This window comes from Prunus mume, linkage group LG1 (genome assembly GCF_029339155.1).
Source record: "Prunus mume cultivar Tortuosa linkage group LG1, ASM2933915v1, whole genome shotgun sequence".
NCBI classification, from domain to species: Eukaryota; Viridiplantae; Streptophyta; class Magnoliopsida; order Rosales; family Rosaceae; genus Prunus; species Prunus mume.
Genome location: NC_142698.1, coordinates 8,167,403 through 8,186,708, shown reverse-complemented (window position 1 = coordinate 8,186,708; position 19,306 = coordinate 8,167,403). Strand labels below are relative to the sequence as shown.

The 19,306-nt window shown below is 37.9% G+C and overlaps 2 protein-coding genes and 1 pseudogene across 2 annotated transcripts; 1 reads left to right on the top strand and 2 right to left on the bottom strand.

Annotated features, from left to right (window-relative positions):
• Nucleotides 1-609: 609 nt before the first annotated feature.
• Nucleotides 610-2,736, bottom strand: LOC148920919 (cysteine-rich receptor-like protein kinase 10; annotated as a pseudogene).
• A 2,253-nt stretch (nucleotides 2,737-4,989) lies between these two features.
• LOC103332780 (uncharacterized) lies at nucleotides 4,990-8,941 on the top strand. Its single transcript, XM_008235534.2, has 3 exons — nucleotides 4,990-5,568; nucleotides 6,690-7,441; nucleotides 8,311-8,941. Exons 1-3 carry the CDS (start codon nucleotides 5,281-5,283, stop codon nucleotides 8,837-8,839), a joined length of 1,569 nt encoding a protein of 522 aa, XP_008233756.2. The 5' UTR covers nucleotides 4,990-5,280; the 3' UTR covers nucleotides 8,840-8,941.
• An 8,022-nt stretch (nucleotides 8,942-16,963) lies between these two features.
• On the bottom strand, nucleotides 16,964-19,079 carry LOC103332770 (uncharacterized; the record flags this gene model as incomplete). The annotated part of the gene is given in 3 exon segments (XM_089047455.1): nucleotides 16,964-18,750; nucleotides 18,752-19,010; nucleotides 19,013-19,079. Coding segments are annotated over 3 exon segments (1,386 nt in total), but the record flags the coding sequence as incomplete, so codon positions are not given.
• Nucleotides 19,080-19,306: the final 227 nt, after the last annotated feature.

The following is a 19,306-nucleotide window of genomic DNA, read 5'->3' as shown; positions in this document are numbered from 1 at the left end:
AAAACAATGAAGAAACCACACAGTTTGAAGGAAAAAATGAACCAAAGGGATATCCTAAATTACATCAATGGCATGTTTATTAATCCGTAATTAGATTAGGAGGAATTGAATTGAGGATTAATTGAATTTAGGAAGAGTTGGATTCAGAAGAATTAGATTCCAGATTCCTATTGAAGTTGTTTATTAAACCATATGGAATTGGGGTAGGAGTGGTACTAATTTCTAAAATCTCCTCGTTGTTGGGTTAAAGTAGATGACAAATTTGAAATTTTAAAAATTATATGAGGATATAATGGGTAAAAAAGATGAATTCCTAATGAGTTAATTCTCCATGAATTAGAATACCACCTCTCCCAAGAATTGAATGCCTCCAAAATCAGGAATTCAATTCCTAATTTCGTGTGGGCCCCCGTTACTTTTCAATTATTTGATGTGAAATAAACACAGGAATCCTCAATAGGTGGAATTCAATTCCGGATGAGAATTCCAATTCCTGATTAGTAAACACACCACAATATAATATCGTTTTCACTATCGAGGATATATTTGGGTAATTAATGAAGCCTCATTTTCTGGAGCTTTGTTAGAGTTGCTCTTGTATCGATCCAATCATGTTACCCTTGAATTGCCCTCCGATCCCAAAGACATGTCGAATCCAACGGTTCTGGGCACTAAAAATGGTGGCTGTGAGGGTACAGGGAGACTGAGGGAGTAGCTATTCAGCATCACAATAACATAAGCCATGGTTAGCCTATTTGCCACATTTTCTTGCACACACATAATAATCTAATGTGGATGCATCTCAATATTTCACTTCTTGAACCAGTCTTCAAGGTGGGATCTATTAGATTTGAAGCTGTCCCTTTCCTCCAACTTTTCCATGCCTACAATCATTTATGAATTAGAATAAAGTAATTCGAGATAAAAATTTGTTTCTTTCATTGCATTCAATTTCACTAATATATAAATACTCACATAGCTTAAAAGATCCTTCACATTCTCTCCACGACGAAAGCAACTATTTTTCTGCCCACTTATAATCTCTAAAATCAACACGCCAAAATTATAGACATCAGACTTAACAGAAAATTGCCTATGCATTACATGCCCTAGAGCCATATCTATGTTGTATATACCAATAAGAAGGTCAACATTGATTAGCATGTACGAAGATTTTGGAAATCGTTTATGTATCATGATATGCTATATATATATATATATATATATATATATATGGTTAAGTACTTACTAGGTCCCCACAATTCGACTGGTAATGTCATGTGTTTGGTCATGCATGAACAACCTTGCCATGCCAAAATCCGAAATTTTGGAGTTAATTTTGATATCTATTAAGATGTTACTAGCTTTAATGTCACGATGAATAATTCTAAGGCCAGAATCTTCATGGAGATAAAGGAGCCCACACGCAACGCCTACTATGACTTTGTAGTGCATATCCAAACCCAGCTGTGTGCGCTTGACTGGGTCTACATAGTTATGGAAAAGCAAGACTCGATGGGTTATAATGTTTATTTAATGTCATAATTTTATGATAAGTTTTCATAGTGGAAAAGAAAAATGCAGAATTCCAACCATACCAAATAGGATGTGAGACTTGCGTTAGGGACAAATTCATAGATAAGAAGCCTTTCATTTCCTTCCAAGCAAAAACCCTGGAGCCTAACTAAATTACGATGTTGAAGCTTGGCCACTAACAATACCTCATTTTTAAATTCTACATCTCCTTGTCCAGAATTTGAGAATTTATTGTTTGAAGCTACGGCTATGGTGGTTTAATTGTTTGGTTGTGATGGTTGTTGGGATGCTTATAACAGTCAAATGAATAGGGTTTCAAAGAGCATGGCTGAGGAAAGAAAAACTTAAGACTTTGAAGGGTATGATGTTTGTGACAATGATTCTAGAGAAATTTATGAGTTCTAGAGGTGGGAGGATAAAAGGAAAAGCTTGAGGCTTGAAAGCTACGGTGTTTATAGCTTGGAAGAGTATGAGAAGGAAGGAAGAGCTTGGAGTTATGATTTGCGAGGCTTTATAAGGAAAATTGAGGATTTCAATTATAGGAAAATAGAAGAAATGGTTGTGATAGCTGAGAAATGGCTGGGATGACCGCTGGAATGCTTGTAGCAGCTGAATGGAAGAAGGAAAGTGGTCAGTGGTTGCTGAAGGGGTTGATGGCTGCTGGGATGCTTGGAGCAACCAAGTGAGGGAGTGTTGGATGAGGGAAAATTGGTGCCTTTTGTTTGAGCCATGAATGCCAATTTATAGAGGGTGAGGGTTTTTCTTTATTTTCAATAGGTAAATGGAGGTGCTGGAACCACCTATTTCCAGTGGTTAAAAGGGAGCATTGGGGCATGCTATTTTCCAGCAGGTGAAGCTAGGTACTATAAACTAATTATTTCCTATGGGTAAAAGAAAGCCTGGAAACTGCTTGTTTCCAGTGGGTAATAGGAAGTGCTAGAAAATGCTTGTTTCCAATGGGTAAAGCTAGGCATTTGGAAAATAAGTATTTCCTATGGGTAAAAGGAAGTGCTTGAAAAAATATTTCATTTGCTCACCCACATTGGAGAACTCTAAGTAATGGGCTTGGACTTTGGTGCTCCCAAGTAGCTAGGTCAAAGTCTCCATTATCCAAGAGCTTTGTGGGCCTTGTAGACCTCCGTAACATTCCACATCACAATCTCTCATGCAAGCCCCGTAAACCACATGACTTGTGTTCATGTGAGCTTAATAGGTGATTGGCATGGAAAAAATGTATTATTAGTTTGGCATGGCTTGTACACTGTTTCTATATTTATTTAATGAATTAAATCCCAAAATACAGTTTGGATTAACGCATGATCGACATTATATGTTGTATTGGACTTTAAATGTCTTTGGGCTTCCCGTGACTTTTTTGGGCCTCAACACTGGTCACATGACTAAATTTAACAGAAAATGTAATGGTTGGACCAAAGTGCTGATTAATAAAAAGTTGGTGGACCATTTGAATGAATAATTTAATTTATAGACCAAAATGTAAATCGGGTACAAATTTGAGGACCATTTGAGTAATTTACCCATTAAATAAAACAATTGAATATTGGAAGGGGAATGCAAGGAATTTTTTGCTGTGGAGATACTGAATGTGGAAGTCAAGGCAAGAAGATATTGCAAAGAATTTTCTGCTATGGACTGACTGCTTCTTTCTTTACCAACCTTAATTAAGTGGGCATGCCGCATACGCTTAGAGCATTGGCAGCAAAGGGCCCAACGGGAAGGTTGGGAGGGCAAACCCAAAACTAGTTTCTAGCAACAAGAAGCTGCCAGGGCAAACAATGGGGCCTACAAACCGGGCAAGCCCGAGGGAGGTCGGCGAGCCCACCAGCGGTGGGATGACGTTAGCACGGCGTCACGATGATGTCGGGCCGTTTAAATTTTAAAGTGGCGCGTGCAATACACGCACCCGGTTTAAAAATTTGACGCGCCATGCGCCAACGGCATGATTCCACGTGTCGCATCTTTGGGCCATCCGATCCGCTTTTAAACTTATCCAACGGCAGCCATTTTTCGCGAATAAAAAATCGAAAAAGTAACCCCAACGGCTCTATGCCACGTGGAAGCTCTGGGCTCTCCGATTGGTTTTTCCAAGAATCCAACAAAGACATGCAATTTTTTGCCCAAAAAAATAGAAAAAAATCATAAAAAATTTAAAAAATACGAAAAAAATACTGAATTTTTTTTCTATAAATACCAACCAATACTCTTCACTTTTAACACCAACTCTTCATACATTTTCTTCTCATTCTACTATTTTTCACTTTCTAGTCAAATTTTTTTCACTTTCAAGTTGTTTTTTTCTCTCTTTCAAGTTGTTTTTTTCTCTATCATATTTTGAAATGTATCTGAAATTTGACATTTTGAATTTATCTAAAATTTGAATTTTGAAATGTATCTGAAATTTGACATTTTGAATTTATCTGAAATTTGAATTTTGAAATGTATCTGAAATTTGAAATTTATCTTAAATTTATCTGAAATTTGAAACCGAAAATCTGATCCGATATGAATAGTATTGACACATAGGAACCCAAAAATCTTATCCGAAAATATTATCCAAATTAATTGTTTAAGTAAACAAAGTTGTGAAAAAAAAAAAAAATGAATAGTATTTGCCATGGCAAGCCTTGCATTGCTGGAAACACAATTTTTTTTTGCTAGGCACTATTCATGTGAATAGTACCCGCATGGCAAGGGGCTAACTGGTGGAAGTGCTCTTAATCCTCTTCTAAAAATGAAAAAAAATAGATTAAAATGTAGTGCTTTGTTCCAAATCTAAAGCATATGAAGTTTATGAAATTGGAAACATCTAAGCTGAAACTCAACGTCCATTTAGGGATACGAGGTCAAGTCAAGCATTTTTTTGTTTATGGAATGTGCTAAGTGCCCTTTAATTTTCTTTTTCATCTTGTTGGTTTTTGCAAATTATGATTTTGGTCTCTATAATTTGGCAAAATCCAATGTTGGTGTTGGTACATTAAATTTCAATTCTGGCGGAAAATTAAAAATCATTTAATGCTATCAAACATTTGATTAGAATTATGAAATATGATTTCATTCAACCATATAATAATGCCCACTAAGTTTGCGCTAAAAGAAAGCTACATCACAAGAATATGAGGCTAGCAACAACAAAAGTATCAAACTCATCGAGAATATATATCATTCATGATGTTCATGTGAATCGAACTTGAGACCTCCTCTAACTAAAAATACTACAAAAATAAAGGTAGGTTAGAAGCTCAAATTTCCTTTTAAGTTCAGAAAAAAATTCTTCATAGCTCTGTTCTGTGAGCAGATCCGGAACACCTTGCAAAATAACATCGATTTGGATCCCCATCACCCATCTTGCTTCTTTCCTTCCATAAAAAGCAATTATACTAAAAATTGACCAAAGACAAGAAGAATCAACCAACTGCTAGGCGTTGACCAAAAAAAAAAAAACCAACTGCTAGGCCAAATCTTTTATCCCCAATCTCCATCCATTACCCCACCCTTAATCACACCAATCCCAACCCTACACGTGTCAGACAAGCCCAGATCTGCATACCAGGTCCCACATTCAACGTGGGTCATCATTTCCTAAGTAACCCTTCAGTCTCCATCCAAGTCAACGAAATCTTCTTCCCCTTCTGTCCCTAACATAAAACCTCTGATTTGTCCTTCTCCCCTTGGTCTGAGAACCGAGCAGAGTGCTCTGTTTTCAGTCCAGACATAGATTGGAAAATGAAAGCAGAGGCTGTGACATTGTTGTTGGTGAACCTAGCAAGTATTATGCAGAGAGCTGACGAGTCGTTGTTGCCAGGGGTGTACAAAGAGGTGGGGGCCAGTCTGCACACCGACCCAACTGGGTTGGGCTCACTCACTCTGTTCAGATCCATTGTCCAGTCTGCCTGCTACCCACTTGCGGCTTACCTTGCCATGCGCCACAACCGAGCCCATGTCATTGCTCTTGGTGCCTTTCTCTGGGCTGCTGCCACCTTCCTTGTTGGCTTTTCATCCACTTTCCTTCAGGTCTCTCTGTCTCTCTCTCTCTCTCTCTGGTTTCTTATTTTCTATGGTGTTTTCAACTTGCAACTTTCTTTTCGAAAATGAAATATAGTGTAATATGGAATAATTATTTTGGTCATCTTTGAGGATCTAAGAGAACCCATGATTTGGATTGGTTAGTTTAGTTAGGCAAGTGATTTTGTTAGTGTTTTATGTTGAGTTGATTCTCAAATGGGCAATACAAAATGCTGTTTCATGTCTTGTCAAATTATGTTTTTGGGCAACTGTGGAGTTCAATCTTTATTGGTGGCTCAATGGACAGGGATTTTATTGGTATCAATCAATGCTTCAAATTAAGGATTTGGGGGGAAAATCATTGAACTCGGCAAACTTTCAAGTTCTCGTTCAAATGGATTTCCTGTTTTGCAATAATGGGGATTCTGGATAGTTTACAATTAGAAAAGTTTTGAGGAATCAAGCACATTGATGTACGAGAGCATATAAAAGTAGGACACTTTTAAGGAATTCAAAGCAACAATCTAAATGGAAGATGATGCCATTGAAGATATAAGTTTGAAGATGTGTATACGTAACACTATGAACTTTAAGATATCTTAGGAAAAATGAAGAAGGATACAAGGTTAACATTGAAGTTGTCAATGTTCTCTTCCTGTTTTACATCAAAAGTCTAAAGTCACAAATGCAGTTGTCCTAAAACAGTAAGTTTAATGATAGTGCTTGACAACCCAGCTGTTTCTTTCCTTTTTAGCAAAATTTAATTTTTGCCCATCCATGACTTCTGAAGCTCATGCTGCATATTCATACCAATCAAATGTTGCTGCACATTTCATTGTTTTCAAGAGAAGTAATTGGTTCATGACTCATAAATTCAAAGCTATACTAAGATGCTGTGCTTGTCGTGGTGAGGAGCAAAGAGATGAGTGCATGTTTTATCATGAAGCTCGTAAGTCTTGATACGAGATAATAAGGCTTAAACAAATTAAAAAACATTTTTAACATAAACTTATAAGGTGTAATTGAAAATTGTAGGTAACAAATTCTTCCTGTGCAGTGAATTTCGTTGATTTGCAGTTTGACTTACCAGATTACAATTCAACACTTAGTTGTCTGATTTGGTTGATTAGGTGGCTGTTTCAAGAGGATTAAATGGAATTGGACTTGCCATTGTCACTCCTGCTATTCAGTCTCTTGTTGCGGACTCAACTGATGAGAGCAACCGGGGTACAGCGTTTGGATGGTTACAACTAACAGGAAACCTTGGCTCCATAATTGGTGGTCTTTGTTCTGTACTAATAGCGTCCACTACATTCATGGGTATACCTGGCTGGAGAATAGCATTCCATTTGGTTGGACTCATAAGTGTCATAGTCGGTATATTGGTTCGCCTCTTTGCCAATGATCCGCACTACTTAGAGAGCAATGGTAGAGCTAAAGATATAACTTCACATAAGCCTTTTTCATCAGAAGTGAAAGACCTGATTATAGAAGCAAAGTCAGTTATTAGAATCCCGTCTTTTCAAATACTAATTGCTCAGGGTGTCTTTGGATCATTCCCCTGGTCAGGTTTGTCATTTGCTCCATTGTGGTTAGAACTTATTGGTTTCTCCCACAAAGAAACGGCAGTTCTTTGGACCATATTTATAATTGGTGGCTCACTTGGAAGTGTCTTCGGAGGAATCATGGGCGATGTTCTTGCAAAACCCTTTCCCAATGCTGGGAGGATAGTTCTTTCACAGATAAGCGCAGGTTCAGCCATTCCTTTCGCTGCTATTTTGCTTCTGGTGTTGCCTGATGACCCATCCACAGGATTCGTGCATGGGCTGGTCTTGTTCATTATGGGATGGTTCACTTCCTGGAACGCTCCTGCAACTAACAAGTATGTATCCTTTCCCACTTTGTCCTTTTTCCTTGTCTTCTAGAGCTAACTAGGCAGAGTTATATATATATAACTTTCCTTGTGTTCTGGTGGGGTGGGGAAGAGGTTATTTGATACAATTGAATTGAAGATTGGATTGGTTGCTTTTCCTAGGATTGTCCGATGAAAGTTTCATACTTCTCTGAGTAACCAATTTATTTAGATTTGTCCTTGTTCACACATTCACACACTAATTAATAATTATTGGAGTCTCAAATAGCTTTCTTCAAGTCTTTCTCACATATGAAACTTGCAGAGGATATTTCTTTTCTGATAATGGGTCAGCTTTATATTGTTCCATTCACGTATGAACTCATGTAGTCCGTTAGATTTGGCCCTATGCTAGTTTGGTTAGTTCCTTCTGTATGTTCTCTAGTTTTCAGAGGTACTCTTGATTTCTTGATAATTAGTCAGCTTTAGAAAGTAACATTCAAAATCTTCTCAACTCATTTAGTTAGTCTGAATTGAGTCCTTAAGTTAGTTTGATTAGTTCTATATATGCGTTCGCTCGTCTGATAGGTTTGAACAAATACAAAGCTACCATGTCCCATCTTCGACTTAATTATTAATCTTTGACCTTTGCTTTCACTGTTTTTTTTCTCCTTTCCAACAAACAAAAACACACAATTTATGGTTGGTAAATTATGTCGACTAGAGTTACTTCATGAAGGGGTGATTCCTTTCCTACTATGAGTTATGGTTGGTGAGTCATCCTGACCAATGTTGCATGTTGTCAGTTCTCTGGTGCGATTAAACCTAAATTACTGGTAACGAAAGTTTCATATACATCAACCTTCTTGGAACTCTTCAATATGTAAACTTGTTCACAGTCCAATATTTGCAGAGATAGTGCCTGAGAGGTCTCGTACAAGCATCTATGCTCTGGATCAATCTTTCGAATCCATCCTATCATCATTTGCTCCACCGATAGTTGGGATTTTGGCTCAGCATGTTTATGGCTTTAAGCCAATTCCTAAAGGATCATCAAATTCTGTACAGATTGAAACAGATAGAGAAAATGCTGCATCACTTGCCAAGGCACTATACACAGCTTTGGGCATTCCGATGACACTCTGTGTCTTAATCTACTCCTTCCTTTACTGCACATACCCTAGAGACAGGGACCGGGCGAGAATGCAAGCTTTAGCTGAATCAGAAATGCAAGAGCTGGAAACAGATTGTTCCCATTTTTCAGGAGAAGAATACTCCAAAGTTCGTGTTTCAGAATCGAAAGTGCTGAATGGAAGTGAGAAAAGCAAAATTGACATAGAATATGGATTGGAGGAGAGCATTGACTTGGATGATAATGACGAGAAGTCCCTGCTTTCCTGTCAGCAGCCGTCGAATCTGAGAGAATAGAAGACCTATGAAGCAGAAGCTAGATTTTGTTCATTTGCTTCCTTTAAACCAACACAAATACAAAAAAGAAAGCTTCATCTGCTTGCTTCGGTAAAGACTGGATGCTCGTGAAGTCTCTTTTACTTTAACCCCAAGACAATGTTTGCAACACTGGCGGAGCCAATACATGCCTAGTGTGGGCAGGTTTCTTCACCCATCTAGCCAAACACTTTGCCAATAAAAATTAGACACTAGGCTAATATTTTGCATGCAAAATCCCCACTCAGCACCCTAAATAAGTCTTCAAAGTTTTAGCCCAAAACCTCTTCTATATTGAAAATATCAAGGCTCAAGACTTAATAAACGTATGGTAAAGCCTTAGATTTTGGCCCAAAATCATGTATTAAAAATTTATTTTAGATTTTGGCCCAAAATCATGTATTAAAAATTTATTGAAATAGATTATGTGTTATAATATAATATATATCGCATTGCTATGAAAACCTAGATTTTGTAGGAGTCAACTGTGAAATTGTTTTTTATGCCCCCAGATGGAAAAAAAGTCTGGGTCCGCCACTGGTTTGCAATACCACATTTTGTTACTAATATGCATGATTTTACTTGTGAGACTTTCCACGACTACAGAGCAACTATATTGTAAGGTTACATATTGATTCTTGTTGTAATCGCAATTGTTCATTCTTGTATTAATAACAATATTGTAGTTAGCGGATTTATATAAGTTCCCCTTTTAGAAATGTGGCTGCAGTTATTTATGCAAATTTCTCGTACGTGAAAACCCCAACTTAGAAGTTTGGATGGGGCTTAGTTTGTCTGGGCCGCAACTAAAAGATTGATGGTTTCTTGCAAAGGTCTTAAGCCTATGCCCAGTCCTCAGAGAGTCGGCATATGATATCAGCCTCTAAAGTCTCAGAATTATAGTTTATGATGATTAAACACTAAGATTATGATGATAATTAAATGGTTAATCAATTTCCAATCTTGATTTTGATTTTGATATATATAAGTGATTTGTATCGTATTAAGTTACATGCTAATATGTATTTGAAAATTGATATGATTTTCAATTACATTCGTGTCAAAGCATCAAGGCAATTCTTCCATCATTCTTTTCTATTACATGGTTTGTGGTAATACACTAAACTTACACACAAAACACGGATACTAGGGCTTAAACCCAAAACCTTGCATAGTGAAGCAATTACTCCAAACCACTACACTAGTTACCCTTCTTACAAACAGTTATTTGTTAACTCTATCATTCCCTGCCTTATAGCCTACCACTCTTTTCTTTTTCCTAAATTTGTTTTATTAATCAAAAAATAATAATAATGATCATTCCATTCCTATTTATTTGATATTTAATATAAACCACAACAGAAAATAAGCATAAGCATAACATATTAACCAATCAGCTCTAAATTATTTGCTGATCATCTGTTAACTTTGTATTGAGTAGAATCCAACCGGTCATCCATTTGGGCCCTTTGTGGTTCCTTCTCATCATGCTTGGGCCCTCCTTTGTTTTGGAACAAGGAGGAATAACAAACAAACTAAACGGGAAGAAAATGAGATGAGGGCAAGAAAACAAATTTTAAAAAAACCAAATTTAAACTAATTACTTGTATCAAATTCCAAGAACTCAAAAGTCTACTTCTCATCCGAAAACAATCATGACAATTGGCCCTTAGCTGCAACCTAGGTGTTTTATTTCCACTTTCTTTTTTGTGGGAGGGGTAGAGGGAATGGGGGCCCTGATTTAGCTTAGCCAGCTTTGTAGCTTATTGTCTGTGAATTTTTATTTTATTTATCATACGAGTGATATTCTAAATTAATTTAATTTACGAGAAAGTGAATTCGAATTTAAATGTAAAAAGACGAATTTACTGTCTTAATTAATTGACCTAACTCGCAATTTGTTTTCATTTTTGTTTTCTTTTTGGGTAGCGAGGTAGGGACATAGCTGAGTCAGTTGGCATGATTAATATGGGCTCAGGGAATTAGAATCATGAAGAGGGAGCAACCATGATGGAACAAAGGACGGTTGTATTTGGCAAAGGGCCCACACTCTATGCCATCTCTTTCTCTGTCTCCCTCTCTCTCTCATCGCTTTATCATGACTTGCTTTGTCCTTGTGCTTGTGCTTGTGCTTGTGCAGTGCATATTCTCGATGTCAATGGGCTTCTCTCTCTCTCTCTCTGCCTTGTGTTCCTGTCTGCGTGTATTTATCTTCTCTGAGCTTTTACTGGGGGGAGACAGTTGACAAATCTAATCAAAATTGATGGTGCACCAAACCAAGCTAAAAGTAGTGCCTGCTTCTGCTTCACTGCTTCAGCTGCTTTGGGCTTCAACCTTTGCCTTGCATGCCGCCAGTGCATCATCCGCGTGTGCTGCTCTCTTCTGTACGTACGTGCATCTAGGCAAAAGCTTGAGAGCCACATAATTGCCACTGACTTAACTATAATCAAAACCAATCCAATACAAAACACAAATAATTCCTCACGCCATTTAATTAATTAATTTTTTTTTAAAGAGAGGTAACCACATGCCATTTCAGTAGTGATGATCATTCCTCGTAAAAAAATAAATAAATAAATAAAAAAGAAGCGGAAGGTATATGATGGTATGTAACGACATGTCTTTGTGTAATAACTTTATTAGGGTTCTAGTTTATGAGTTTGAGGACGGCGAGTTGCTTTTAATCTTGAGAAATTATAATCAGGCCAATACATCGCAAATAGTCCTTCCATAATTATTTAGCTTTTATTGTGGGATAAAGGAAGCCATCAAAGTCTAATTATTTTGATTGTTGAAGATTTGGATGCTCGTGGGTAGTGAACAAAATTGTTATGGTTAAAGTCCAAAAGAGTAGGTAACTTTTGAGATCATGGTGAGGCAGCATTGATAAGTGGATATGCAGTCACAATCCCGATAATTTATTTTCCAATTGGTCCAGAAATTTATTGTAGAAATGAACAAATTATTCATTACTTTATAATCAAATTTGGAAAATTAAAGATGAATAAGATTCGAGAGAGGCTATTTCCACTTGATAAACTAAACCCTAAAGAATGAAAAGAAAAAAGAAAAAAAAAAAAAAAAAGAAATCTATGCTGAACTGTTGCAGCATGAGTGCCTCTGTGGGTTGTATTTTTCAGTACCTGTAAGAGTTTGTGGGAACTGGAGACATCATAATTTGAGGAGCTGGATGTTAGTAAATAATGGTGTTGGCAGACAATGTAGGGTTAATGAAAATCACCTCTGACCCACTAAAGCAGACACGAGATAATGTGAAAAATCTTATTATAAGCACTACTAGTACTGAAGTAGGAATTCTGCAACCAATCTCTATTACTTTCTGAAAATAGTTTACAGTGATTAGGCAATAATTTTTTTTGTTTAAAACTATTGAAGGACGATCCAAGGGAAAGAGGTGGAGGTGATGGTAGTGGAAGTGGTTGGAGGATGATAGTGGAAGTGGTTGGAGGTGGAGGTGATGGTAGTGGTGGTGGTGGTGGTGATGGAGGTGGAGGTGATGGTGGTGGTGGTAATGGTGGTGGAAGAGGTGATGGTAGGGGTGGAGATGGTGGTGGTAATGGTGGTGGAAGAGGTGATGGTAGGGGTGGAGATGGTGGTGGTGGTGGTGGTAAACGATGTCATTTAAAAAAATTAATGATTGTATTATACGAATTGAAAAAATACATCAAAGGCTTTTATCTGCTTCTTGTGAAAGCAACTTTCAAAATTAACATAGAGGTTCTTGTTAGGAGGCCATTGCTTTTAAAATATTCAAGATATTTTATTTTTACAAAACATCTTAAACTACTTAAGGTGCCTTTTTTTTCTCTAGCTGAACCTTCATGGTACGAGGATAAATTTTATTAAATAAAAATCAACGAGGGAGTCATAAAACCAAAATCTCGCAAGAAAAGAGAACCTGAAATAAAAGGACAACAATTAACGAAATCGATAATAAGTAAATGAAGAAATATCCTAAACGTAAGCATTGGCAGCACATGAAGGAACTTGTGACCAAAAATAATAAGCATCATGAGTCGCACCAAAATTAGCCAATGCATCAATCGTACAACCTCATGAAAAATATGGGAGAAAAAAAAAATTTCATCTTATGAAGTTTCCATAAACAATTATTCCAAGCAACCCGCAAAAACCAAGGAACATCTAAAGGAGATGAAAGATAATGAAGCACCAAATTAGTTGTGTTTGGGTTTTTTTTTTTTTTTGGGTGAGAAATTCTAGGATTTATCTTCACCTAAAAAAAGCCACTAGCCACGAAGAGCTAATACAAACTAGCCACAAAGGGCTATTACAATACAAAGCGATCTAACATCAAATTTAAGACAATCTGGGGCATCTCGACTAAGAGTGCAAACTCAAAACAACCAAAATAGATAAAGCTCTTGAAAAAACCAAGTTATAACAATACAAATAAAACTATCACAAAGGAGAGGTGGAAATTTTTCACAAAGGATAGGTGAAAAACTCTCATAAAAGGAGAGGTGAAACCACACGTAAAACTCCAGTCTCGACTTATTCCAAACATAAGAAACCGCAAAAAGATGGTGGTAGATATCTACACTAAAACACAAGTGGAGATCCGGCGTCGAGAAGGGTGGTATTCCAAACAATGCTTTTATAGGTGTAGAAATTGTTTCCCGTTTTACTTTCCTCATATGTGGGATTCATGGTATACGATAACATGGTGTCTTTTGTGTAACACCCCAGGTTTTGCTAGTGTGTTGAATCCCACATTGATAAACTACTGGGTCTATTTGTGCAAATATCTCTTGGGGGAATATTAGCGGATGAAACTTTTCTCACTTGATCGTCCTTCTTTTAGATTCCCTGCAAGATAAAAAAACAATTGGAAAACCACCGTTGTGGTTTTAGCCAATGGCCCTTTGATGCCTAAGTCAGTAAATAACATGGGATATTTTTTTAAGATATAGAGTTTTCTCTACGGGAGAGATGAGTGGCAGCATGAGAGCCAAGAGAGGGGGAGAGGCGGTAGCAACTAGGGTGGCCGGCCTCAAGTGTGAGTGGGAGAGAGTGAAGGTTGGCTAAGAGGGGGAGAGAGAGAGAGAGAGAGAGAGAGAGAGAGATGAAAATTACCTTCTTTGTGTCTCCATTTAGCTTAAATAGCTTTCCCATTTTGTAACCTTCTCTTGTCCAATTAAGGAGGGAATAATTCTCTTTTATGGGAATTATTCATTTCCTTAAGTAATTGGGTGAAGAGGATCAAAGGGATTTAGTGCAATTCACTCCCTTGTCTAAATAAAATAACTCTTCTATTAATTATATTAATAAACCAGATTAATTGGTTTAACTAATATAATTTAGGGCAACCTTATTTTCCACATGGCTTCGCCGGATTGGACGTCGAATACTTTCGCTCCCACAGGGTCGATCTAGGCTCACAAGTTATGGCATGGAGCCTCATTAGTGACTAGTCCTTTTAGGATATAGCGCCGAGGTGGAATGCGTTTCCCCGAGTCGTGATAGATGATATCATACCAACCCCGTGGGTTGCATGAGGACACCAAGCATTTAAGTGGAAGAGAATGTAACACCACAAGTTCTACTAGCATGTTGAGTCTCATATCGGTAAAATACTCAATCGATTTGAGCATCAACCTCATCAGTGACTAATCATTTTGAAATAAAATACCCGATGTGGCGTGCTCTTCTTGAGTCATGACATTTTGAGTGGTTGGTTTCTAACCATTCAAAGTCTAGCAGATGCCTAGAACCAAATCACATTCATGTCCAAAAAAAACCTCTCACTTTTTAAACCCTGTTAGAAATTGTAAGAATCTCCTCCAAAATCTCATAACATGATTATTCTATATAGCAATATGATTATTCTATAAATACTAAACTTTTTGTCTTCATCTAGTGTTTGGCACTTGAATATATGCTTTCCAAGTGAGGGAATGGTTTCAAAGTAGAGAAAAGGGGGAAATGGTGCCAGCCTTTTGGTGCAGGGGATGCCAAAAGTTGAATATCTTTTTGAGTTTACAGGCTCAAAAATGTAGGGCAGTATTATTATAGAGTGAGAGATAACTTTTCCAGTTTGCCTTACTGTTTCTGCGTTTGACATTTCTTCCCTATGGGCTGAGATGAAACAAACAGCCATCATTGCAAATGAGCAAAGGTTTTATTCACAAGCATGGGCCACCATGATGCCAAAACAAGTGTCACCCTTTTCTCTCTCGAACGGCCTGGTCTGGCCCTTCAAAATCTCTCCAAAATCCCATGCCTAATCATTTTATGTTTATTTACTGCATTTATTTTGAAAATAAAAAAGATTTGATTTGTGAAAGAGAGTGAGAAAAGAGGAACCCCTTTTGAAAAGAGAGAATTCGAAATTTTTTGAAAGCGGTTTTGCATATCCCCCTCTCATCATTCCAAATTTAAACCAAGGGTGAAAAAACGATGCATAATTGAAGTGAAAAAGATCATGATCTATCAATCAACAAATGAAAAAAGATTATCGACTTTCACATGGATCACCGTTTCATGTTATCTTAATCATAACAATTCCAGAGGAGTGATTGAAAGTACTTCAACTTTTTCCCAATCCATAAATTTCAAAATTGAAGCACTCTTTTGGTCGGTTTTCAAATGTAAAGACAACCCTTTTGGCGGGAGATTAGGGAAATCTTTTGCCATAATACTGTTTGACAAAAAGTGTACCCGAACCAACCAATGAGAGTTGGCTTAGTTGGTAAGGTCTCTGCCTTGTGTGTAGCCCCACTAATGTTCGAGTCCCATCCAGAGTTCTCAATGGTGCATGGTGCACGATCTATAATTTCCTACATAAATCTATATCAAAGAAGTTAGCAATTGCCACGCTTAAGTCTAGCACTTTGGGTGTCAGTAAGTCATTCGGCCGAGGTCAGGTATGCCTGACGGGTAGTAGTGAGAGTAGCCAATCTCCCCCTAAACTTTTTTTCATTAAAAAAAATAAAATGTACACAACCCCCATTTACTATTTTACTATACGCTTGAGCAAGGAAGATTTGTTATATGAAAGACAAGGAGAGCTGAGACAAAAGAAGAAGAAAAAATAGTGTATGGGAGAGTTACAACGATGCATGGCTCGTACTATATATGAATTTTTTTGCACGTATTTGTGCAAAGCAAGATCTCACTAATATTCTTGATCACTGTGGTTGAAACGTTTCTAATCTTTCGAAAAAATAACTTTTAAAAATACGAAAATATTTACTAGATAGTAAATTTTATGTTTCTGTTTGATGGCGATTTTGGGTACTTTTATCAATTTTCAGTGGCTTAAATTTGTAGAATCACATTGCTATCACGTATGCATATCCCCAACTAAATGGATAATTATTAGATACAATCGATAGTCTAAAATTATAAGGAGAACGTGAATTTCTTATAATCTTTATTTAAGTAATGCAGAGATTTAAACTCAAAACAACCTGTCTCAGTAAGTCATTCTTGTCAGAGCTGTTTGCAATTGCTTGGGTACTTTTTTGTTTTTAGCATGTGATGTGTAGCTCAGATTAGTTCAATGATGTCAGCACACATGCCCCATATATGTAATAAAATCTTTTGATTAAAAAGTAAAAATAGAGAGTTGAAAGTAACGTATATATACCCAAGGGAAAAACAAAAAGGTCACATATTTTTATGGTGTAATAATCTTAGGGTATGAAAAAGAAACTGCAAAACTTGGTGAATTTGCAATTAATTTTTGTGGTCGTACAAAAGAGACAATAATCGGAATTTGTGTGGCTACCTTGTCCCAGAAGTACATGCATCAAGTGTTTTATCGCATTTCTTTTTTTCTTACTGTTTGAGTAAAAGCATGAAGACATTTACGTATGAAATGAACAAAAGTATTATGCGCATTCATGATTATCTAATGGGGTGCAACGTATGGACGATCCTCTATGGTTCTGTACAACGGGCATCTACAAGTAATTTATGTATGTTCCGAGCTGGTGTATCATCCAATACACACATAATATGTATTGGATGGTACACCACCAACTAATGCAGCCGGAAAATACAAAAATTTATTGGCATCTATATATCTCTTTAATTTAATAAAAATGAAAAGAACAAAAAAAGTTTGGAAACACAAGCACATGAAAGATATTTGATTCGTATAATAAGAGATTGCGGCGGCTAACTATACCCCAAATCTCGCCACCAATCACTCCTAGACATGATATAAAATATTCAGAAAAAATTAAAAAAAATAAAAATGTTTGAAAGAATATTATGAAAATGGAGGGGTGGAGAATAATAAAGCAAGCAAGCAAGCAGACAAACCTCTCAGACCATTTGGTAGATTTTTCTTCTTTCTTCTTCTTCTTCTTCTTCTTCGTTTCAGATAAGATTGAAATCACATGGCACAAAAAAGAGAAGGTACGAGGAAAACTATTAAGCTGTTTATGGTTGGTGGGCTTATAATAAATATTCTATCTGAACCATCATAAATCGATCCAGAGATTCTGGTTTACACAGGACTTGAATTCAGACTTCGATGACATATATATATATATATATATAATCAAACTAACAGCATTTTAATTACTGTTCGAACCACAAATTGACAAAAGAAAAAACCCAAGATGGTTCGTGTATGGAAGTGTATGAAAATATATGAAAAAAGAAAGAGAGAGAGAGAGAGAGAGAGAGAGAGTCTATTATTTACATACAAATATTAACTAGAAAAGGAGAAACAAAAAAGAGAAGGAAGAAAAAAAAGTGTTCAATTATGTTGGTCGTGGTCATGGTTAAGACAAACACAAAGATTCTGTGAAACTTTTCTCATGATTTGGGGTGTAAAAGCCTAATCTGAGGAGCAAATCCATGATTCTACCATACCTTCACTTCTTGCAGCAGCAGCAGCCACATTCTGATCCTGCGCCTTATCGCCATGGATAATATTATTGGACGAAGAACCAGCAGAGTAGTTTAGCTTCCCGTTGCCGTAATTCCCATTGATGGATCTCATCAGACCTTGATGATCAACATTGTTGTTGTCAATGTTGGTCTTGTTGTGGTTACTGGGCCCTGTTCCGTTACCCCAGTTGGAATTACTGTCGTGCCTCGAGAGCGCGGCATCCGAGGAGGATACGATGTTGTTGGGAAGCACATTGAGCTGCTGCTGGGTCAAGCCAAAATGGTCCAAAGAGCCTTGGTGATGGTGGTGGTGAGGTGTCTTGGAGGCAAGGAGATCATTCGGAGAATTAATGGGCAGTGAGTATTTAGGCTGCTGCTGCTGATGTTGGGGTTGAAAGAGGGACTGGAAATTAAGAACTGAGGAGGAGGAGGGTGATGGGTTTTGCTGCATATTGAGGAGATTATTGTGGTGGTTAGTGGCACTTGAATTAGTTGAGGGTAAGTTTGGATGATCAAGAATGGAAGAAGAAGACGGTGGTTGGTGAGAGGCTTTGTGAGCAAAAGGCCTCAAAAGGTAAGAAGGAGGTGAAGGCTCCAAACCCAAACCCCCTCCTCCTCCTCCTCCTCCTCCTCCTCCTCCAGCTGATCTCATGAGGGCAGAGGCGGCAGCAGCTGAGCTAAAGAGATCCAGTCTGCTTCTCGGGAAAGGCGAGGAGGATGTAAATGGAGGAGCAGGGATACCTGTAAATTCCTGAACCATGGCTCTGAAATTTGTGGTGTCTGTTGTCAACACAGTCGTCGGTGCGCGCCTCGACGCTCTCGACCTCTTCTTCGGGTTCCGAACGACTCCGTTGCTGCTGCTGCTGTTGTTGCTGTTATTGTTGATGTTGTGGGTTTGGTTGTTTGGAGCCGAAGAAGAAGCCGAAACGTTTTGGTGATCATGCGGGATCTGAAGAGCCGCAAAAGTAGACGAGCCGCCTCCGCCGCCGCCACCGCCTCTGCTTTTGTCCTAATTGGATTAATATTGGGGTTATGGTAAAAGGGTTTAGGCCACCGAGATCGGTGGGATTCGGGTCGGATCTTAGGGTTTTGGACCACGCCATGTCGAAATTGAGAAGCGGGTTCGGGTTCGTGAGCCTGGAGGATAATGGATCGAACAGGTTTGATAGAGGGTCTAGGTGGTGATGGGTTTGTTGGTGGTGGTGGTGATGTGGCGGTGCGTGGCTAGACATGTGGCCGAGTTGACTCGGTGGGTTACCGCAGAGCGGGAGATTGACTCGGCCCGCGAGTCGTACTCGTCATCGCCGCCGCTGGAGGACTGCATACTCCCACCGCAGAATCCGAGAGAGAGAGAGAGAGAGAGAGAGAGAGAGAAATGGAAAGACGTGAAGGAAAATAAAGATATGGAGGAGGTGAGAGATATCGGTTACTTAAAATACAAAGCTCAATTAGAAGAGGGAGAGAGAGAATGAAACTGTGAGGTGTGCTGGATGAGCAGGGTACCAACCATGAGAAGCTATATATGAAAGTTTGGTTCTGTGAGATCTGCAAAGCAAGCGTGAG

What these genes read in the sequence shown, in the direction of transcription:
- LOC103332780 (XM_008235534.2), top strand. Translation starts at nt 5,281, where the DNA reads ATGAAAGCAGAGGCTGTGACATTGTTGTTGGTGAACCTAGCAAGTATT. An exon ending in TTTCATCCACTTTCCTTCAG is followed by an intron (nt 5,569 to 6,689) that starts GTCTCTCTGTCT and finishes TTGGTTGATTAG; the next exon opens with GTGGCTGTTTCAAGAGGATT. An exon ending in AACGCTCCTGCAACTAACAA is followed by an intron (nt 7,442 to 8,310) that starts GTATGTATCCTT and finishes ACTTGTTCACAG; the next exon opens with TCCAATATTTGCAGAGATAG.